The sequence below is a fragment of the Hirundo rustica genome, chromosome 8 (genome assembly GCF_015227805.2).
Source record: "Hirundo rustica isolate bHirRus1 chromosome 8, bHirRus1.pri.v3, whole genome shotgun sequence".
Lineage (NCBI taxonomy): Eukaryota > Metazoa > Chordata > Aves > Passeriformes > Hirundinidae > Hirundo > Hirundo rustica.
Genome location: NC_053457.1, coordinates 16,533,924 through 16,557,109, shown reverse-complemented (window position 1 = coordinate 16,557,109; position 23,186 = coordinate 16,533,924). Strand labels below are relative to the sequence as shown.

Sequence of the window (23,186 nt, the reverse complement as noted above, 5' to 3'; positions counted from 1 at the left end):
GGTGCAGCTGGCGGGGGGCGCCGGCCGCCCGCCATAAAGTGAATGGCCAGGGTGAATGGGCGGCAGTCGGCCGGCGCCCTCCGCCTCCGCCCTCCCCGTGAGCCGCGGGCCGGCAGGGACGCGCAGAGTGGCTGGGGAGCCGGGGGGATTTACTTTCTGACAGCGGCAGAGCAGCCAGGGGCGTGGGGCTGCAGCCGGCTTCGCCCCTCTCGCAGGATTAAGTCCGCTCAGCCGAACCCGCATCTGGAGCCACTGTAAGTGCCTTTCCTTCCCCGGTCTTCCGGGCGAGCTTCTCCCCTCCTTTCTCTCTGAGCCCCTTCATACTAGCCCACCCGGCGGTAATCTTTTTCAATGCTAGCACAGGGTAAGAGCATCCCCGGCGGGGTGGCTCGGTGCGCTCTGTTCAGCAGCACGGGGTCAGCCCCAAGTCCCGCGTGAGGCCGGCTTTCCATCGCCCCCCGTGTGTCGAGGGACTGCAACCGGGTGAGAGCAGGCGGATAGAGCCCTGCCTTGCCATCCAGAAGGGGTCCCGGGGCTGTGCGCGGCCGAATGTCCCCCATCGCTGCCGGGAGCGCTACCTGGCAGCGGGGCTCGGCGCTTCCACCGCTCTGCCCTTGTAGGGCCCAGCGACCCCCTGCTCGCCGCCGTGGTGGTGCCGCAACCCCGACCGTCCCCTCGGGGCCGACGCGGGCCCCTTCCCGACAAGCGCTGCTGTAGTCTCTCGCCGTTGCTAAACTTAGTCATTTTCCACTCGGGCGAGCGGGGCAGGGGCTGTTTAAAGTAGCCGGGATTCGCTGTAAATAACGGCGTTGCGGGCTGCGGCTCAGCTGTCTGTAGGGTCCGGGGCAGAACGGCGCAGGGAGCAGAGGCGGGGAGATGTCGCCGGGGAAAAGGAAGGCAGCTCGACGGCTTTTGGACAGTTGGATAAATGATATTTATGTAAGGGCTGGCTCCTGTTTACAGCAGAGCCGACCTCCCTGTAGCGCCGGGGAGAAGCGAGCCGGCCCCCGCGGACGGAGCGAATCTGCCCCGGGACGCCGCTGGCTGCGGCGCTCCGGCAGATGGAGTTCCGGGGTCCTAGTCGGGGTAACAGACCTGGTCGGGCCGCGGGGAGGGAGCGCCGACCCCGCGGCAGCTCTGCCGGGGTCATCGAGCCTCCCCGGCGGAGCGCGGCTGCCCGGCGCTGGGAGGCTGCGGGCAGAACCGGCTGTCGGGCCTCCGGGCACTTGCGGGGGCTCTCCCGCCTCCCCGGCGCCGGAGAAACGGAGCAGAGCCGTGTACCTCCGTCCCGCTGAGTGCTCGGGAAGCCCGGTCGACTGTAGCGGGCTCCCGACGGAGCACGATATTGTCCGCTGCCCCGTCTATTCCCCGCTCAACGAGTGCGGCTCCGGGGAAAGCGCCAGCCCGCCAGTGCGGCACCCCCTTGTCCTTTCCCCCGACCTCTTCCTCGGAGCGGGTGTAAGGAGCGGGTGCGTCCCGGCTGGCCGCGGCTCCGGCGGGGGAGGGCGACCGAGGCGGGGGCCGATGCCGGCGCTTCGCCGCAGCTGCTGGAGCTGGCTGAGGGAGGGGGGCGGCGGGCCCGGTGCCGCCGAGCGGGGCACACCTGTCGGCCGTTCACCCGGCGCCCCCGCGGCTGGACAGCTGAGGGGACGAGCGAGGAGGGGGCTGGATTCCTCCCCCCCGGCAGCGCCAGGGCCCTGCAGAGACGCTGACGGGGGCTGCCGCAGCCTTCCCCGCTTTCCCTGGGGTTAGGCAGCTCGGGGCAGCAGTCCCTTGCCCGGAGCTCCCGGGGCTCCGCCGGATTACCAGGTGCGGAGCTCGGCTCCGCACAGGCGGCCGCAGAACAGGGCTGCTTCAGGACGCCGGTGCCACGCAGAGCCTGGAGATGAGCCCCCGGCCGCCGCACCCGTTTGATGCTTCGAGCTGGCAATGCAAAAACCAAAACTCATGTCTTCCCCTTTCTTTCATCTGGGAGGGAAGCAGCCTCCCGACTGACGGGCCCACGATGCGTCCACTTTCTAAGTGGACTCCAGTGCTGAAAGCAAAGAGAGGAATTTGGCATCCCCCAGACAAACTTGTGGGTCTTCCACACGTGGCCCGTGGCCTGGAAGACAGGATGCTAGGGGTGAAATGGCTCTCCCCCATCTGCAATTTTGGAAGACGCTAAAAGCAACTGCTCAGGAAGGAGACTCTTTCAGAGTCTCACCTCTGTTCCTGCCCCATCTCCAAAGACGGGGGAAAGACCACCAGTGTCTCCCTGGCTCCTGGCACGACGTCCAAGCTCCTCAGCCTGCCGATGAGCTGAAGGGGATGGGTGTTTCTGCAGGCTTTGATAGTGCCTTGCTGTGAGGGACAAAAGGCTGCCTGCTGGCTCCTGAAGGACTATCTGATCATGGTAGCTGCTTTCGGTTTTCACAAATGTCTGCTGAAGAAGAGCAGAGCTTGATTTTAATATATTTTTAAAATTATTTTTCATTAGCAAATTGTCACACCATGCCCAGTACTCCTCATAAGAAACTTCACAGAGATGTCTTTCCCTGCCAGCCTGGAGAGGGGTCTGGGCAAGGGTGGTGGTTTTCCTGATGTTACTGTAGTTCCTGGGTTTGCCTGACCTGCAGTCCATGCAAGCCTACCTATATTCCTGTCCAATGCATTGGTTTAAAAACCAATATTAATCTTTGTCAGAGAAATTTCAATTAATATCTATTAAATTTTTATAAGGGCTTAATTCAGGTAATTAATAGATCAGCAAATTGTGACTGGGTTGCAAAAGTATCAGTTAATGCTCCCTGCGGAGAGCTGGCAAAAAAAAAAAAAAAAAAAAAAAAAAAAAGGGTGTCTTCTCTCTGTCAGATGCTACCCAAAACATTGAGATTGAGAGGTGAGGCTGACTTTGGAGACTGCCAAAAAGAAAAAGCCAGAAACCTGATCTAGGAGACCGCTCCAAAAGGAAGATGAGATGAGCAGGGGACATGAGGTCTGTCTCGTGACCTGGCACATGTGCCCTGGCCTTGGGGACAGGGGAGGTACCTGGGTCTGGGAACAAAGTCCCAGATGGGGAGAACTGCTCATTTCAAGCTGTGCACTCTGCATTAGGAAGGTAACGGGATGAGACTGTGGTGCCATGGAGGGAGGATGATCCGAAACTGGAGGCTGTGGCATCTCTGAGCAGGCTCAGCTATTTATCTGGCAGTTTAAAAATGGGCGATTGCTATTTACTTAGGGCCTGATGGCAGAGGGGGCAAAGCTCCCCCTCTTGCTATGGGCCACTGGAGCTGAGGGCATTAGGCTGCGCCAAAGCTGGGCATTTGCTGCTGGCTGGGGAACAGTCTCTACTGGCTGGTATCAAAGTTCGTGCTGAGGCTCGAAAAACCCTCTCTTGTCAACACCCAGCTGAAATAGTCTGAGGTTTTGGATGGCTGGTGAAGGAAGATTTCTGAGGCCAATCCACCACACTTCCCTTCCTCCTCTTTGTGTGCTGCTCCCCCTTCACCAGCACCCCTGCCCTCCTCCCGCCTCACCTCTGAATATTAATGCCTCTGGCAGATTGGATAATAATGTGACTGGGAATTGAATGAAGCTGGTTATTAGCTCTGGGCTTCCTTGGGGCATTTAAGGGAGTCCACAGGCTGATCCTGGAAGCTTGGCAGCACAAGGGATCAGGGCCAGACTCGGCAAAGAGGGAGGTCACTTCTGTGGGAAAGGATTTGCTTGAATCCTCATCTTCCTCTGACCCCAGAGGAGGACAGGTACGGCAGCCTAGCCAGAGGAGTTCCTCTGGGATGGTTATCGATAGATCTGTTGGGGTTTGGGGAAAAAAAAAAATTAAAAAAAATTAGTTTTTTTTTTTCAGGAAAGACCTAGGAGATCTAGCTGGGCAGAAGCTAAGAGGCATTTCTGTTATCAGGCTTTAAAAAGACGTGGGGGGGTAAGCAAGGGAGGTCCCTCTCTTCCATTCCCATCGGTGTCAGAACATTACCAAGCAGATTGAAGAAGAGAGCCAATCCTCTACCCCTGAACAGGAAATTTCCCACTGATTTGCAAGGTATAAGTTCAGCTCTGGAAGACTCATTTCTGAAGAGCTGAACCTTATGATCTCTCTCCTCGGGAGCCTACTAGCTTTTCTATACGTGGATCTTTGGATGCTTTAGCACGAAGGGAAATATCCCTATTGAGCAGAGGATAAATTGATCTCTGGCAGAATTACCTGATCTGAGTCAGAAATACAGCCTCTGTCCCTTGACCCTCAGACTGATGCTCTTTGCTATCTCCTAAACCACAGCTCCACCAGAAAATAAACATTCACACCCTTTTGAATAGTGCAAAAGAGGAGGGAAACCAGAGCTGGATTTGCAGAAACTGATACTAATTTTTTTCCTCTGATTTTTCAACTATTCAGAATGTTCTGAAATGCATTAATGGGGCTGTAGTTACTGGGAGTCTTAGCAGATCTCCAGCTTGGGGAAGCTGCATCCTGCGTGCACTAAATTAACCACTAAAAATCCCCATCAGAGTTACTGTGATTGAGACACCTGTTTGTAAATCGCTATTAAACAAGTTCACCATCCCAAATCTGAGAGCCTGAGAAATACTTCTGTTGGGAGGGTATAGCACATATGCCACTGAATCACACAGCGCTGATCCTATAGGTTATACTTTTCAAATAAATACAATAAATTGCTACTTGGGGAGCTTTAGTAGTGTGGCACAGGCTGGAAGGCTCAGCACCTGCTGAGCTCTCTGCAAAACCTGAAAAAGTACAAAGATGGAATAAAACAAATTACTAGAGGTTCACAGTTACTCCACCTCTCTCTTTCCTCTCTCTCTTTCCATTCCTTCTTCTCCTCAACCTTATTTAAAACAGAAGCAGCCTTCCCACCACCCATTGCCTTTTTTCCCCTTTGCAATGCTGCCATTTATATGAGTCTAATTTTCTTTTAAAAAAGCTGATTATAAATGACCATTGTGAAACATGAGGATTTAACGGTAAATCAAGTTGACCTGTCTGCGTGTGGACATTTTTATTTACTCCTTTTTTTGAAAAGCAAATAAACATAGAATCTCTCCCACATAAAGCAGCTCCCCACTTAGATTTGAACACAGTTTAAAAGAAATTTCTTTTGTTTTAGCCATTTTTATTTCCTGTTTGTTTCTGAGCTTAGACTTGACAATGAAAACCACATGAAATTCCCTTTTTGTTCCATCAGTTTTATTTTTGGTGCCACAATATCCCAACTTCCAGTTCTGTGAGTTGGGTTTGGGTTTTATTTGTTTGCATTTATTTGAAGGCTCTTTTTTAAAAAAGTAAATACATGCAGGTTTTCTTCCAAAATAAAATAAGTAAGACTTTTTAGAGGACTGGATGTACTAGGATAATTTTAAAAAAATGTATCATTACAGTAAATTAACTGACCTATAAAGGTCAGCCTCCGTACAGATCCGTACCTAAGCAGAGAGAAATACCAAAGCGAGGAAAAATATGGACTTTCTTGTCCCATTTAAGAGAGTTTCACAGCTTATTTGCGTTGGGTGGGTTTTGATAACAGTGCCCCAAGCCCCTGAGCTCAGCTATGCCCGAGGGGCAGAGCAGGGTGGGAAGCTGGAAAGCGTTCGCTGGTCCTGGAGCTGCAGCAGAGCTTGCTCTCAGGGTGACACGGTCTGGGCGGGCAGAGGCATTTTTGGCGCTACGGCCCCGTCCCCGGAGCAGGCTGGCCCGTGGACGGGACGTGGTGTGACCCAGGCAGCAGCGTTGTGACATGGCTCACATCCTTCTGCCCCATCCCTTTTCTCTCCGAGCCGCTTTGATGGGATCGCCCGAGGGCCAGACTGGCTGAGTAATTAGGGCTCTGCAGCTTCCTCCCCTACCCACCCAGACTGCCTACCTCCCAGGGCTCCGCATGGGATGCGGCCTCGAGCAGATGGAAAAACTGAGGATTTGGCCGGGGGTGTGGAGGGGAGGTGGAGTAGGGGTGGAAGGAGGAAAAAAAAAAAAAAAAAATGGCAGGCTTTGTACAGTCCTTAGGCAGCACACTCCCACATTTCAGGATTCCTAAAGTCAAACCTCTTGGGTTTGCTTTTACAATTACTGTTGTGCCCTGGATTTAGGGACGCGAGACATTTTGCCACGGCCTCGAGTGGGGCTTCTGGGCGAGAAGCTCCGGGCGATGGGCTGCTAGCCCTCTCTGCTTACCCCCCGCCCTTGCTCCTCCTGCCCCCGATTCGCGCCACGCTCGCGGTCGGTGCACGACAGGAAAGCCGGGCGATCCGCGGGCCCGATCCTGCCGGCACGGGCCGTGCGCGAAGCGCTGCGGGATCGGCCCCGCCGCTGTTTGCTAACTGCCTCCCTCGGCCCCTTCAAACAGCGTCTGGGTAAACAGGCTGACCTTCAGGGCATGTTGCAAGGTCCATAAAGATGCGGTGTGGAGAGGGAGCAAGCTCCAGCATCCCTCTCGGAGCCGCCCCCCTCCTGCCCCAGCCCCACCAGCTGCAGTATCGCAAGGAAGAGGGGAGGGATACTGTGAACTGAGATCATCCACTTGTTTTATTCACGGCGGTCTCCATTCTGCAAGGATCTTCCTGCCAGAGAGCTTTAAAAAAAAATTAAATACAAATCACTTGTGGGGGGGGAAAAGACAAATCATCAGGAAACTTTACAGTCAGGCACAGCAGACATCAGCTCCCTCCAAGCACTGCGGGTTTGCACTGAGACAACACATCCCTCAGAGCAAGCCAGCAGTTTCTGGGCTCTTGTTTCCTTAACCAACAGAGCTGCTCGTTGGCCGCGGTGGTTGGTGGGGCCATCACAGAACTCCTGGCAGTTAACTCTTTTCCCTTTGTGGCTCTGTAAGCCACCGAACTCTGACAGGTTGTTTTAAAACAATGATCTAGTACCAACCCTCCCTCCAAAGAAGCTTCTTTCTAGCTGCTGGTTTTGCTGAGTTCTGTCATAGAACAAATGTTTGTGATCAAGCTGAAGTTCTCCAGAAAGGATTTCCAGAAGTGGTGATGGATGGCAGACACTGGCAGCTCTAGTGCACGGAGGTCAGACAGCCACAGTGGTGTGACATACTGGTGGCAGGACATCCATCCCAACCTTCAACTGCCTGCATTACCCACTTGATGAGGAACTTTCTTGAGCATGTTTACTAATTGGAAGAATCATTTACACCCTCGATAACATCTGATTCATCCATTGCCCTCCATCTGCATACAAATCTCCTAACAGCAGCTGGAGTCACAGAGCTATCTGGGCCTCCCTAAAATGAGCCAACTTTACAGCCACAGAGATAGAGAAATGACCCTGCCCAGCTTCTGCAAGCACAGCCCCCATAGGAATCAGGCCAGTTTCCTTTGACTGCCAGAATAATTAGTCAAATTTATACAATCACCCAACTAAATACAGCAACACATACCGATCTGCTGATGCCAGGCCCTGGTGGCCTTTGCTGCTGCATGAGCAGCGCGTGTTCAGCTGAGCTGCAGACAGGCTGCCTGCACCTCTCATTCCTGCTTGGGATCCTGGCTTGCAACAGTCTCATCTTGCTCCTGGCTCCGCAAAAGCAGATCACGATCACTTGTACACTGTGGCTGTGCATCTACTTCTCTCATGCAGATGCAGGCAGATCCCTCAGTAGTGGCACAAGTTGCTTTGGAGTCAGCCTGACAGGGCTGCAGGGGTGGGCAAGGGCAGGTGGGGTTGAACAGAGTCAGTATGCTCTGGCCAGGCCAGTGCTGGCACTCCACTTTAGCAGATCCTTTATTTCAGTTGCACGATTTCCCAGGCAAAATTTCTTACTGAAATCAGTCTTTTTTCTCCCTTCCCCAAAACAAAGGGATTAATTTCCCTAAAAGACTTTTCTTCTGTGACTGCAGACTGTGCTCTCACTCCTAGCACTCCTGCATGGTGGATCCACACCATGCCAGCAACTTTGTGTGATCGGAAGTTGTTTGGGCAAAACTTAGTTTTTGCTGATTTATTTTGTTCCAGATGCCTAATAAACAAAGGAAGCCATAACAAAGTGTAGCCATATTAATATAACTGCACAGTCTGTCAAAACAAAAATCCCAGTCCGTGATGATAGATCGAAGGTGCCAAACACCCCACTGAGGCAGAGTGTCCAAGGGACACTGGAAACACAGGCGAACACAGTGAGACCTGAAGCACAATGCTTACAAGAATGCAAGAACTATGAATGTTTAGTTTAGGGAAAAAAACAACTTTGCAGAAAGTCTGGAACTGCTAAAATTAGCAATTTGTTTCCAAATTTTGCGTGCTATTTCAGAAATTATCCAGGTACACTAAGGGTAGCACTGAGGTCTAAAGATGCTATTGCAAAGAACTTGCTTTAAGCCAAGCCCAAGCACATTACCCTGCCTCTGCAGAACCCAATGCTTCAGCTTGACAGGGTCTGCACCAGTCCGGGGGACTGCAGACACACCTGTTGTGGGGAACGATGCACTCTGTATGGGGCATGGTGACATCAGGGCACTTCCACAGCACAGGGGCACAGCAGCCCATCAAATAAGCGAACAGGACACATTCCATTGTGGGCTTTTTTTGCTGTGGACATGACTATGGAGCTGTCAGTCCTTGGGACATTTCCATTGTGATAATCCTCCGGAATACAGGCAGTTTATTAACCCTCTGCTGCCCAGAGCAGAGGTTTTAGCCATCATACTCCTCTGCAGCTGGAGGTTCATGTAAAAATTAGGGAAGCAAGTGGCCTGATCCCATCTTGCAGGCTGCCTCCAGCCTGCAGGAAATGCATTAGGCAGCGTCCAGCATGGTTGGGCATTTTCTTAGCACCTCTTATTTGAGGATCTGAAAGCACTTAAAAGAGTTTTACTTCATTACCCCCACCAGCTCAGGTATGCTAATATGTGTGATTTCTGAGATGAAGGATACAATCCCAAAACAGTCAAATAGTTTTACCTACATTATAAGACAAGTCAGTGGCAGCACCTTACCTCCTCACCCTCTTCCCACCTCACATTATTTGGAACGTCTCCTTAGAGCCATGCTCAAAAAGAGAAATAACTGGACCTCCTTGTCAGAGAGCTGCCAGCTCTCAGGTCCTTGCTGCCGGCTGTGGCAGCAAGAGCCTGGGCTACTGCATTTCCATGCACGGCTCTCAGTGCTCCGCAGCCCAATCCGTATGTGGGGCAGTGCCCGACAACTTGCTCTGACAACAAAGCCACTAAGTGCCTCAGGAAGCGTTGGCAATTCCTACTGATGAGAGGAATAAAACCCCTAAACGGTGTTCCAGACTTCAAAGCAGCACACACCACTACAAAGCCACCCTCAGGAGCTCAGGGGTTAGTGCTCAGCTGTAGGGACTAAATCGAGAAATAAAGTTTATTATAACCTGTGACTCAGCCCTTGCTTGAGGTCGATGATCCACTTCTGAGTGTGCACCCGAAACCACTGCTCAGGCAGCCCCGAGGCCGTGCACAGCCTGATGTTTTTGAAGGCAGGCAGCTTGCTCTCCTGTCCCATAATGGCCCTGTGCTCCGGGTCGCCAGTTGGCTGCTGCTGTTTATCTTCCAGTGATTAATGGTTGCTCTTGGTTCCTGCTGCAATTCCATTAAGATTAGAGATTTAAAGCTACACGGAGATGTTTAGCAGTGGGTGACCTTGGTCTCCCCATAGTTATATTGCAGTAGTCACAAGCAGACAAATATTAACTCATTTTGCACTCCATCCTTCTTGCTTTCTAGCAGTGGAGAAAGAGCCCCTCACAGGCAGCTCTTGTATTGGCCGGCAAAGAGAATCTGACTCTTGGTTGCTGCACGATTCACGTGCTGTGCTGATGTGGTACTTGTTATTCCAGCCCACAGGCACCCTGATGGCACCATCGCCTGAACAAACACATGTATCCAGAGAACAAAATGCTGTTTCGTGAGGGAACAGGCACACTCTCAATAACCGCCTCTTTGACAAGGGGCAGAGGGAGAGGTAGGGGTTGTTCCACCTTACGGGACCAAACTACAGAGGCAGGTCATCTTGAAAATCTACATTTAAATAGAGTCCCTAATGTTTATCTCTCCTAAAAGTAAGCCGGCACACAGGGAACATAAGAGAAGTGTAGCAATCAGCAGTAGTTTGACTTCTGCGATTGATGGAGCAGGAGGAGACAGCTCTGACCCTAAGAATCTAGTGTAACATCATACCTTCACCTCAGAGGATGCAAGAATGAAAGGACACTTCCCCCCAAATGATTGTGGAGCACCTTTCAGCCTGAGGGGTAAACCCTGAACTCTCTGTGGAGATCAGCAATTCCAAGCACAAGATTCAGCTACTCTGGCTGTGGCTGGAGGCAGGAAACTCACAGATCCATGGGGCTGTGCTGATCTGCTCAAGAGAGGCCAGATTAAGGCTTTCCTCCTATCCTTGGGTGGTCATTGTACTGCTATCTTGGAACCTGAAGCATCAGGTCCTTGTTGAAGCACCCCTGCATGCCCATGGGAAACTAAATAACATCAAAACAAAGCAAGAGACTGCTTTTCACTTCCAGATCATCCTGTCAAAGCAGGTCCAGCAGGAAGCCTGCTCCCCAATGGAAGTACAGAGACTCGAGCAGCACACACTAGTCAGTCTCTAGGCAGCTCTCTACGGGCAAGACCCACATCACAAAAGCCACCTCTGTAATTGGACTTACTTTGCTTGAAGTCAGCCTTTATGTTTCCTTCCCACCTCTTCAAAGAAAAACAAAACAAAACAAAACAACAAAGCAAAACAACAAAGCAAAACAAAACAAAACAAAACAACAACAACAAAACCCAACCAACCAACCAACCAACCAAAAAACCCACAACCACTACACAAAACCCCAAGAAACATCCTCTTTGCTCCAAGGTGATGGAGCAGTGTGTTAGCTCCAAGGTGATGGAGCAGTGTGTTACTGAGATCCAGGAGACAGGTCACAGGGACCTGTCCTCGCAAAGGAGTGTCCTCCTTCTACTGCTTAAATGGCCCCTGCTTGGGCAGTCAGGAACTGACACAGAAATAGAAAGGGGGTGCATTTGAAAAGAGAAAACCCCTAGAGCCAGGACTGTTCTTCCCATGCCCCCCACCATGCCCATGGAGCAGGGACAGCAATTCCCTGTCTGGAGGGTCTTGCACAGGTGGCCACAGCATGTTCACATGACCACCAAGGAGAAGATGCACATGGCCAGTGACTGGAAGGAGAGATGTGTTTGTCAGAGGTTTGGGAACTTTTGTCTCAGGGGCAATATTGTACGTCGATGGAAGGAGTTACAGGTGCTGGAGCAGACTGGAGCCATGGCTAGTTTTACCAAACTGCAGCCTCTGAGCAAGCCTGGCTGCGTGTTGCTAGTACAGAAGCTGTCCCAAAAAGCCCCTGTTATTTTATGTTAAAAGAAGGTGAGATGAAGAGTCAGGTGAAGATGGTAAATTTGATTTTATCTAAAAATATTTTTGAGGTGCTAATTTCACTGATTCCTTGAGACCAGGCAAACAATTTAGTAGAAATGTCATGAAGGTTTAGCATTGATTTTCTTAATGTCTCTGCCTACAGCAAGGTCTGGCCAATGTGGATGGAAGCTCCTTTTTTAAAATCCGAAAGGGCTCTATAATCTAGAAGAATACCTTACAGCCTTTTGCATCAGTAGCATGGGGTTGTCTTTGGGTAAATACATTGGTGCAGACCTCATGTGCTGTTACCATTGCAGACTTTTCCTGCTTTTATAATCATGCTGAGCAGATCCTCCTCTCCCCTTGCTTTTGCTTCTCCATGACCTGCTCAAAGGAAACTGAGAAGGTATTCCTTGATGCCACCACATATGGCACATCCAATAGATTATGCAATTACATATATACATACAACATCTTCTCTCTGAAATCCTCCTGCTTTTAAACTCAGTTCACAAAGCAAACTTGTGCTCAGCCACAAGTCCCAATTTAAACTTGAATGCTGGCACAGTTCATAACTAGTTTTAATCTAAGTGCCCACTGTATCTCTGAGGCAGGACTGCATGCTGTGTTGTGTCCAGCAGCTTGGATGAACTTTGCAACCACTGCACTGGTGCAGCCCAGGATGGGGCACAGATTTTCAATATCAGGACTAGGTTCTCCTGAGCCTTGTACCTTGTGTTGTCATTTATGCCAATGGAACCTTGCCTATGTAAGATACTCCCCCCTGGTTTTACTATCTTCACTCTAGTTTGTACAGATGAAAGCAATGCAAGATGTGGAAAAAAGAGCAAACAGGACCCTGCACAGGAGGACATTGTCCTTGAGTTACAGCAGGCAAGGATCTGAATTCCTCCTTAAATCGTCCAGTACAGAGTCAAGCTCTAGAAGAGAGGAAATTGTGCTTGACAGATGCAATCATATGCAAATGGCTGTAGAAGAGGGGAAATTATCATCTACAAACATTGGGCAGAAATTCCATCTGCTGCAGACTCAAGAAGGGCTCTTAATAAATTCTGAGACAGCAAAGTGACACACATCTTAATCAAGACTTAATCCATGGAATTAATTCACTGCGCGTTTCTGCATAATTCTGAGAGTAATGCTAAAAGCCATGGCAATATCAGCAGCAGATGGACTCCCCTACTCCATGCAAAGGTATTAAAGAAAACACAGCCCCTGTCACATCACTTCATATATGTACACACAGCAAAATGCAACAGGGCTGTGCCTGGCTGCTGCCAGGAGCTTAACACAGCCAGCTGACATCAAAGGTCAGGCTTGCCACAAAGTGGAAATGGAAACCAGCCTGATGGCCAGGCCTGAGTCCTGCCACTTCTCTCCCACAGGAGGGGAGAAGCCCAGAGCAAGGCAAAGGTCTGGGAAACCAGAACCAGGTTCTGGTTCATTAGGTGCTGCTTCCAGAGAGCACTGACTGAGGTCGGTGTTAAGACTGCCCCACCAGTACCTGGGAGAGACTGTGAATGGAGGTCAAGTGAAGTGAAGAGCAAGGAAAACTAGAAGGGTTTTGTGAGTGAGACTGGCTGCAGAAGCTAGCCAGATAACCATTAGAAATGGTTCCTTTCCCTCTCACCACAGCCTGGAAAGCACACTACCGGTATGGGGATCAGCCCTGACAAGGGCCTTGGCAGCAGCCTTGTGCAGATTGACTAAAGGAGGCTTTAGACAGCTCTGAAAATGCATTCTTAGTCACTGTCATCCACCTCCAAATGAGGTGCAACAGCTATGTGATTAATCTCTTGTTTACATGTCTAAAAACTAACACAGTCCAGACTATCTTCAGCACGTTCCCTCCCTGACATGCATGGATTTGAGGGGCTGGGCAATCCTTCACAACTCAGGATCCTCAGATTTCACAACTAGATCCTAAATCCTTCACAACTCCACCTAAAGTTTGAAAGCCCCAAACACCTGGTCCAAACTTCCCTAAACCCAGGGGTCCCAGATCCTGCACAGTGTATCAGCTGTTGTGTCTTAGAGGAAAAGGATCCTTAGCTGAGAAGGTGAAGTATCAGCTGGGAGTGGCCGAAGTTTCAGAAGCTGCTATGGTCCCTTCAAAGGGATCCAGCCTTCATAAACTGTGCGCTGGTGGCAGTGAAACATCCTGCATTTTGCTGGGTTACGATCCAAAATTCAGATCAGTGGCTAACACGGGACCAGCTCACCCTTCCAAGGGGATGTTGCCAGGCTTGGAACACTTGCTGTGTCATGCCGGTGTCTTCATGAGCATCCATTGTGGTCCAGAACAAAGTGGTGCTCTCAGCTGAGCTCCTTTAGGCAGTAGAGGTGGAGGGTGCACGGTCCATAAGGAAATTAATGATGAAAAGAATTGATCTTGGGACAGAGAGGTGTGGAAAGAGGTGGCAGAAGAGTCACAGTGGTTCCTGCTGTCATGGGGAGCAGCACTGACAGCTTCCCAGCTGGGATGCTTTCAGCCAGGGAAGATGGCTCACCAGCACAGGCCAGTCTCTTGAGGGGTCATGGGGAGCCTAAAGTCAGCATGATCTAAGGCTGGAAGCAGGCTCCTTCTGCAGCCAGGACCACTCGTTCCCAGGCACCTAAGTGTGTGAAATGTGATTCCCATGTTAATTCAGGTTCCAGAGGTCCTTGTGTACCCCAAAGGAGTCCACTTGTACTGCCTGGATCTCTGTTTGTACCAGTGGCTGTGCAGGCAGATGTGCCTTCCAAACAGTGCCAGGCACAATAATGCTTTTCTTTTGGGATGTGTGAATGTAGTGATCTCTCAACAGCTTTACTTATGCTTGGCCAGCTCATGGAGGAACAAGGGAGAAAGAGGAGGAGAGCTGGGCAGGGAGGATGGGAGAGGTGGGATGACTGGAGAAGGTGCTAACAGCCCTTGGCTGGCCCAGAACCACTTCCTCAGATCTCCATTACACAGCATGCTCCCGGCGTTGCTATTTCAGTCTGAATGTCACCTATAAATTGGAGGCTCTTTCTCTGAAGGCTGCAAATAGAAGTGTCACTAGATGATCTTTGATTTATAGGGAAGCTCAGCTGAAAGCCCAGTATGTCCATTTTCCAGCCAAGAAACTCAAAGGTGTCCAAGGATCACACAGGGATCCTTTCCTTTTCCTAGACCTTTCCTCAAGGCAAGTCCCTGTTGGAGGTGGTGAGAAGAGGTCACACACACACTGATTTCTCTGATCACCCTGTGACTACTGTTTTTCAGATTCCTACTTTTCCACCACCCATCCCTGCCCCATGGATTTCAACCTGCTGGCAGACGCGGAGGCTCGCAGCCCAGCCTTGTCTCTCTCAGACTCTGGAACTCCTCAACACGAGCACAGCTGCAAAGGGCAGGACCACAGTGGTGAGTGCAAAGTTCAAGATACAAGAAGAACCCTGACCCATCCTTGTGGGTGAATCTGGGTGGCCAGTGGCTTGTAGGAGCTGGCTGCAGTGCTCTCAGAGGATCTGTTTCTCATTGTACTGGGAGCCAGCAGAATGCCATAGCAGCATGGCTGTGCCAACAAGCAGGGGAAAGGTATAAGGGCCCATATTGCAATCACAGCAATTGGGAGGTTGAGAACATCATCTCAGTGGTGGGGTCATCTGGCCCTGGCTGCAGGAAGCCACTCCTCACAGGGGTACAGCCCATGGCAGGCCAGAGCCAGGCAAGTCAGGTCACAGCCCAATCGAGATTGTACTGTATTTGCCTAAACAGGATCCCCAGAGCAGGACAGCTCTCCCCACAGCATAGGAAGTATCCAAGGCACAGAAGGTGTCTTGCTCCTGCTTTAACTGAAAAAGTCTCCTCACCTGTGCCTTGGTGCACTGTTCTGCTGCTCTCCCACAGAGGTGCCTCTGACCATTCCCAAAGGCTGGACAAACACCAAGCCTGCTGAATTCTTTATCAGGCTCTGAATAAGCAACATCACCATTCACACCTGTTCAGAAATCAGCTACCAAATGCTATGGTTTCCTCTGGATTTTACATCTGTCCATTTACCACTCCATCCCTTGTTATTCTGGATGTGTCAGGACGATGCAAAGCTGCTTCTGTCAGTGCCAGCATGAGGGAGTGAGGGTTGGGGACAGCCCGCTGCTCTCCGTGTAAAGCCTCCAGGCTCACCCGCATACAAAAGCTAATAAGGGTAATGATGCAGATTAAAATTCCCCAGAGAAAGTATCATGAAGGGAGTTACACTGGGATAACTAGAGTCAGAGAATCCACCTGACAAATTCCCCACTGCGCACGTACCTTAGTTAGGCACATCCCCAAGCTCAGTGGCTCCTCGTCAGCTGCTTTGGATGCATGGCAGTGCCTCCATTCAAGTGGCCTTCCCTATTGAGCCCACCCTGGCATGCTGTAGAAGTGCCAATTTAGGCACTGACTTTTCTTTCCATTAGGCATAAGCAGCTAATTCCAGCTATGGCCACAGTCATTTCACTAAGTGGGCGAATGTGTACAAGATATATTCCACAGTCTATTTTGGGGTGACAATAAATGTTGGATGCCTGGCTACATCACTCCCCACTGTCTTAAGCAGTCTAGAAATAAAATGATTCTGGTAGGTGACTGTTTGTCAGCATTACCTATATGCAGATGCTGGCAGCTTGTGCCTTTGCACCAGAGGCTGATGGCCTCTGCGTCATGCATCGATAGTGTCAGGCAGAATAGAGCTGGCTACCAAGGGCTACCTGGGACAGGGGCAGGGCTGCACTTGCAGCACTTCTTGACTCCCCTCAAGAGTGCAGCCTCCCTACTTCTTGGCCCTGCTTCATTCATCCGCACAAGTAAGAGAACCTGAAGAACTGAACATAAACCTTGCTTGTCTGGGCTCAGCACTCAGGGATCTCAAGTGTCCTCCAACTGTATGGCATGGTTTGTGACACCCCCTTCTGTTAGGTTTCATCAGGCAGCACACGTCAGGGGAGAGCAAGGATGAGGAGTGAGGCAGGTAAAGCACTGCCCCATATTGTGCTTCTCTGCATGGATTCAAGGCACCCACATCCTTTCTTTGGGCTCCTTTCTTTCCCTGTATTGCCATAGTTGGGTCCCCACTGCAATCAGTCATAACTCTGCACCTTTTACAGAGGACACTAATTCCCTGCTTACAGAAGAAGCAGAAAAGAGATGACACACAGAAAGAAACACAGGTAGCAGGTATGGAAAAAAAGAGGACACCAAGATGAACTGCAGAGATTTTTTCAAGGCTCAAAGTTGGGATTCCTGCTTCTCCTTAGACTTAAGATTTATGGAAAGTAGGTATACCAGAAGGTGTTGAGAAGATGAATACCAAACAAGATATATTGTGATCTCTTTCACCCAGATGTAGCTCATAACCAATGGTACCTTCACTCCATTTTCTTTCCTTCTTGGTATAGTTTCTTCCTGAGTGAAGAAGGGCAGTCCTGGGCACGAGTTCTCAATGAGGGCATAGCCTCCCTTTTCACAGCAGCCCCTTTGGAAATGAATATTTGTCAGGGACTTTGGTGAGAACACATCCCCTGTACGCATCAGGCTCCTAATTAACCCAGGCTGGCAGATGAACAAACAAACCAAATGTTGTCTGCTCATCTGTATTGAGCCATTCCTAATAACTAGCTCAGATAGGTGGCATCTCTCCCCATTTAATCTCTTCTGGAGATGGATAGTGCAGAAATCTCCTACATCCAATACTGGTTTAGAGCATTGAACTAGAGAAATCAGATTAATCTCCTTGGTAAGAACCACTATAAACATCCAGATTACGAGCATGCTTCCAAGAGTTCTGCTGAATATGGGACCCACTAAAAAAGATGCTCATGAAAATGAGAAGAGTAGCACAAGACCACAACCAAGCTCTTTCATTCCACTTTTCAGTTCCTCTGGCTTTGTTTCAAGAGTGTGCTGGGAACGTTCTTGTACAGGTACACCCTGGATGGAAACACAAACTGGTCCTGATGCTGAGAACAGGTCATAGCACCTTCCTGCTCAGAAGAATCAATTTATACCCTGCTGCTGTGAGCAGTGGCCATCTCACTATCCTTGCATTCACATTCCTGCTGGTGGATAGCATCAGACGTGCTACAGAAGCTGAGGTGGCTGGTGGGGAGCAAATCACTGACTACACCCAGGATTTCCTCCCTGGAGAGCGAGCACCACTCCTGCAAATGCTCTCTGCAGCTCCAGCATTGCTCCATTTGAAGAAAGGCAAGTACAAGGAGGGTTTTCCAGGAGCAGCAGGAAAATATTTCTGAATTAACAAGCTATCATAGGAACAAGGTAGTGGCACCAGGTTCTTGAGACAGGAGCACCTTCCAGGTCTGGGGCCCACCAAAGCACCTGCTGTTGGCACAGCACTACCCTGCAGCAGTCTCTGTGGGGGCTCAGATGCTTTTAGGCCTCTCGCATGCCCCATAAAAACTAAGTGGAAAAGACAGCCTATTATTCCAAAGCACATCCATCTGACTGTGGAATCCCTTTTTTCACTGACTCAACTGTATTCTAGGCTGCTGTCTCCTTGCCTCCCTACTCATTATGGGGCTGTACCAGACACTTGCAGTTAGTGATTTTTCTGGACTTCGAAGCCTTTTAAAATAGCTTTCACTCAAAGAACTGCAACCAAACAAAAATCCCAACTTTGGTGGAGTGATACCAGGACTTTTTTAAAGGTTCTTCTTCCACGTGGAACAGTTTGGGAGCTATGTGCAAAGATTTCTATTTAGTTTAGCTGACTATTTCCCATTGTAAAAGAACACCTCCTCTCCCTGCTGAAGACAAGATTTTCATTTGGAAATGCTTCACCCAGCTTCTAGATCAGAGGAAGGAGTTGAACATCAGAAATTATTTATTTTCACTGGAATATGTTTTCCTCTATGGTGACTTGTCTTGATTCCCAGCAGAATTAATCACAAGCTATAGCTTTCTTCCATCATAAAAGAAAGTGTCACATTGAGCAGTTGGGCACTCTATGGAGGACAACTAAATGGAAGATATTTGTATTTGCATTCTGCCCCTATTTGCATTTTGCCTGCTTGTATTTGCAAAGCCCCCAAAAATGGCTGTGGCACATGGAAGCAGCTGGCTGCCCGCCTCCACCCACAGCAGCCAAAAGCTCAGCATGCAGACATGGACTTGATGCCCAGAAGGAGGCTGAGCTGTACATTTCAGTGAGATATCAGTGGGAACACTGGAGAGTTTTGAGATATTCATTTAATGGACAGTGAAATGAAAGACACTGCCTCTAGGAGAGGGATCTTTTAATCAGGAGGAGGAGAGCAGGGGAAGAAAGACAGGGTCTAAGAGAGGCCTTTCCTTATTTTTTAAAAATCAAAACATATGCACCTAGGTAAGAATGTAAAGGAGTGAGAAGGGGAGTGAAAATTTGTGCTCCTCAGGTATAAATTAATTGAATATAATTAATTGAAGAGCCTCAGCTTGCTATAAATTTGCAATTTGCCTTTTCCCATCACTTGTCCACAGAAACATGACTGGATATTTTGCTGTGTTGTAAGTGTCAGTTTCTGTTCAGTTTTTCTAAAATACACCTTAGGCAGAGAGTTTTAAACAGAGTAAGAACATTCTGATCTAGGTAAGTTCTGCCACTATGCCCCATGTGAACTACAATAAATGAAACCCAAATATTGGAAGTTTGGAAAATCTAAATCCAGTCACTTGGAAGCTAACATCTGTTATGGCAGCTAAACAAAGACAAGCTGTGCTGCATGAAGGGGGAATTGGTTTTGGTGCTGCGTGGATGCCTGCTTGCACGGACAAGGCAGGGAGATGGGACCACTCCTGGTGGCTGCAGTGGAAGGGGACCTCACTGAGCATGCACCGGTTGCCCCAAGGATAGGCTCCCCAGCTGCAACAAAGCCCGCAAGTTAACTCGGGATTTCTCCCTTTCTTTTTCTCACACAGACACTGAGAAGTCCCAGCAAAACCAGACAGACGACTCCAACCCTGAAGACGGCTCACTCAAAAAGAAGCAGCGGAGGCAGAGGACACATTTCACCAGCCAGCAGCTCCAAGAGCTGGAAGCCACTTTCCAGAGAAACCGTTATCCAGACATGAGCACCAGGGAGGAGATTGCAGTCTGGACCAACTTGACAGAGGCACGAGTCCGGGTAGGACTGCAGCCCTTCCACATTTCTGGGCCTGAGCTTGTGGGGAAGAAGCCTGCTGTGATACATGACCAAGCTGTCCCCAAACCAAGGAAGGAATTAGGGGAACTAGAAAATTTCTTTGTCTTGGAAACACCTCACCAGGGTCTGCACTTGAGATTCGACACATCCTGCCACACACATACCCGGTATTGGTGGTGCCTTCCTCATTCAGGGCCACTTTACAATTATACAAAGCCCAGGCTCTGCCCCACTGAGCCCCACCAGCTGGCTGCCTCGACTTAGCAGACCCCTTCCTTGCAGTACCATCACTTCCCAGCCTTACCCTTGCTGAAGGGCACTCTTTTGGGTTTCCAAACCAATGTGCAGTCACAGGCATGGTGTGGCAGGGCTCCAGCTGGAGCAGAGAGCTTCTCTCTGCTACTAGAAATATGAGTTAGCAGCACCATGAATAGCCTTCCAGCAGCTTCCATGCTCTGGGAAGTTATATTGTTCAAACCCCTCTAACACTAACAGATTTTCCTTTCAGAAGACAGACTTAAAACACCCCACTCCAAGCCAGTCCTGAGGTAAAGTCAAAAGAAGAGAAGTTATTTCCTTTGTTCAGCAGCTTTCAAGCCACATCCCCCAAATAATCTCCCAAGTCACACAACCCCAACCCGTCCTCCCGGCTGTGGTCACTTGGAAATACAGCAAGTATTTTCCCCTCTTTTTCCTGTATAAAATGCATCTGTTTGTTGAGTGACGTGGGTTATTCTGTGTTTTGTGAAATGGCAGTGGTTTGGGTTTTTGTTTGTTGGCTGAGGACCACCTGGTGATTCCTGCTGGGAGATGACCCTGAAGCCCACACATCTTGCTGCAGCTCTTTCCTGATGCTCAGCCTCTCATCTCACTGGGAGCTTCACCAGCCCTTCAACAGCCCTTGTCTTGCTGGGCAAAGAAACCAGGACAAGACCCCTTGCAAGGTCAGCCAGAGCAATTCCCATACCCTCCCTCTCTCTCTCTTGCAGGTGTGGTTCAAAAACCGCAGAGCTAAGTGGAGGAAACGAGAGAGGAACCAACAGGCCGAATTGTGCAAGAACAGCTTTGGAGCCCAGTTCAATGGACTGATGCAGCCTTACGATGACATGTATTCCAGCTATTCCTACAACAACTGGGCCACCAAGGGGCTTGCCAGCAGTCCACTCTCAGCCAAGAGCTTTCCATTCTTCAACTCCATGAACGTCAGTCCCCTCTCCTCCCAGCCCATGTTCTCCCCACCCAGCTCCATCACCTCAATGACCATGCCTTCATCCATGGTCCCTACTGCGGTGACCGGAGTACCAGCCCCTAGCCTCAACAACCTGGGAAATATCAATAATCTGAACAGCCCGAGCCTCAACTCTGCTGTCTCATCCAGTGCCTGTCCTTACGCCTCAACAGCCAGCCCCTACATGTACAGGGACACGTGCAACTCCAGCCTGGCCAGCCTGCGGCTGAAGGCCAAGCAGCACGCCAACTTCACCTACCCAGCGGTGCAGACAGCAGCTTCCAACCTGAGCCCTTGCCAGTACGCCGTGGACAGGCCCGTATGAAGGGCTGCCCTCTACCAACCAGGGACTTGACCTTAGCCTGACAAAAGGAGACCTTTAGCCCTACAACAGCGTACGTCCTGCAGAGAATGAGAGTGAACACGAGAGCATAAGAGGGAGACAGGGAGAGAGAGAGAAAAGAACGAGCAGGCAGACGAACCTTTATGAAGATTTGTCTATTGTATGGTGAAATTTGACTGTCTTTCCCCATCAAAACCCCTTCCCTTCTTGCCCACCAAACCTTCTCCTCCATGGTAAAATAAACCAAAAGAGTCTACTGGAAGCCCCATGGGGAAATAGAAGCCCCAACACGCAGAGTGCCTGACCCATGGGCAGCACAAGCAAGTATGTTTCAATCTGCCCCTCCAAGCCCCACAGGGTGAGCCCTCCAAATTCCTGGGACAGCACAGGCAGCCTCACACCACCCCTGCAGGAAACAGCCAGAGACAGGACAGCTTGAAGGAGGTTGCCAGTTGGTGCTTGGCTGAACCATATTCTCTGCACATGTGCAAGATTTCAATGAAAGATATCTTGCCCATTTATTTATCATTCAGCCAGTAAGGAAGCCTTGTCTCAGTCAATTAGCATCTCTTTATAATGCATATATACACATGGCCCTTCAGACTTAAAACCTTTAGGAGCTGGGGGTTATAAGAATATAAAATATGTGTGTATATATATATCTATCTTATATATATACAAATACATATAGAGACATTAAAACATGCTTTCTTGTTTTGTATGTTAAATAACCTACAAAGTAGACCTTAAAACCAAAAACCCTGTGAAGGAAGCATATCCACCAAGGCAGTGTCCTGGCTGTCATGCTTTACTGCTTCAGTCATTTTGGTCTGACACACTGCGGCCAGCATACATCCCAAACATCCTCATCTGCAACAATCAGTTCCTCCTTGCACATCTCCTTCCCTTCCCAAATCCCATTTCCAAAAAAGATAATAAAAGTTGGTACAAACCCTTTAAGCTCCTGCTTGTGTGGTTTTTGAAAGCACAAACCTGCATCTGAAGATTCTGAAAACAAGTGTCAGCAGCCCAGGTGAAGGTGAGCATCCTTAGAAGCACCAGCATGAGGCAGTTCGAGTTGGAACAGGGGCTGAAGTTTGGAAGAGAAGTCCATGTTCCTCACTTATATACCAAACACCTGGCTCCTCAGAACAAAAAAATCCCCCACACACAGTAGGAAGAGGAAGACAAGCCCCCTCCCTGTTTCCTGTCTACATGCACCCTGTGCAGCAGGAAGCTTCTGGCTCAGGCTTCCCCATTGCACCAGATGGGGCCAGTGCCTTTGGGCTCCCACACGCCAGGGCAGGGGAATCCCCCCGGGCACTCTGGCTCTGAGCAGTGGCCCCCAAGAGAGACATCAGATGCAGCAACCTGCCCTGCTCAGTTTGTGCAGGGAAAGCTGTAAAACAGGTGGCCCTCTCAAGCTATACAGGCACCTGGAAAACCTGCTCCTTCAGCCAATGCACAGGGAAGCAGCAGATCCCTCCAAGGGAGCCCCACAGGCATCCGGGGAGCAGGACATCTCTACCCAGTGTAATCACCTTTGCCTTCATCAAGCACAAGCTCCAAGGGGAAAACATAACTCCAATACTTTACTTTCCTCCTTAGATAGAAAAGAACAGCCCTAAAATATCTTCACAACAAACTGTCCTACCAGGAAGAATAGGACAGACAAATCTGACATAATCCATGTTCTGCAATATTGTCAGCATGCAGAGAGAAAGCAAGTTCTTTGCTAAGAATGGATCCTCACTAGGACACAGTAAGAGCTCTCTCACAAACAAGCATATAAACTGTTCAGTCTTTGCCAAAGCTTCTTTTCACAGGGAGCAATTGCTTCTGAAGGTATTCGAGAGCAGATGCTGAAAGCAGTCACAGGTGTCAGCCCACCCTCACTGTAACAAATCATCCTTTGCTCCGAGCTAAGCCAAAATCTGGGAGCCAAGATATCCTGCACTGAAACAGCTACCAGTGGAAGGGTTCAAAGATCAAGCGTAAACATATAAAACATTAGCACAGTGCATCCCAGACCATATGTTTCATTGTAACCTGGATCCTACCTTGCTGCTGGG

At 49.8% G+C, this 23,186-nt stretch overlaps 1 protein-coding gene across 1 annotated transcript; it reads left to right on the top strand.

Annotated features, from left to right (window-relative positions):
* On the top strand, positions 1-22,074 carry PITX3 (paired like homeodomain 3). The gene is made up of 4 exons (XM_040072177.2): positions 1-254; positions 14,643-14,783; positions 19,320-19,525; positions 20,533-22,074. The coding sequence occupies exons 2-4, from the start codon at positions 14,675-14,677 to the stop codon at positions 21,094-21,096; spliced, it is 879 nt and encodes a 292-aa protein (XP_039928111.1). The 5' UTR covers positions 1-254; positions 14,643-14,674; the 3' UTR covers positions 21,097-22,074.
* The last annotated feature ends 1,112 nt before the right edge of the window (positions 22,075-23,186 follow it).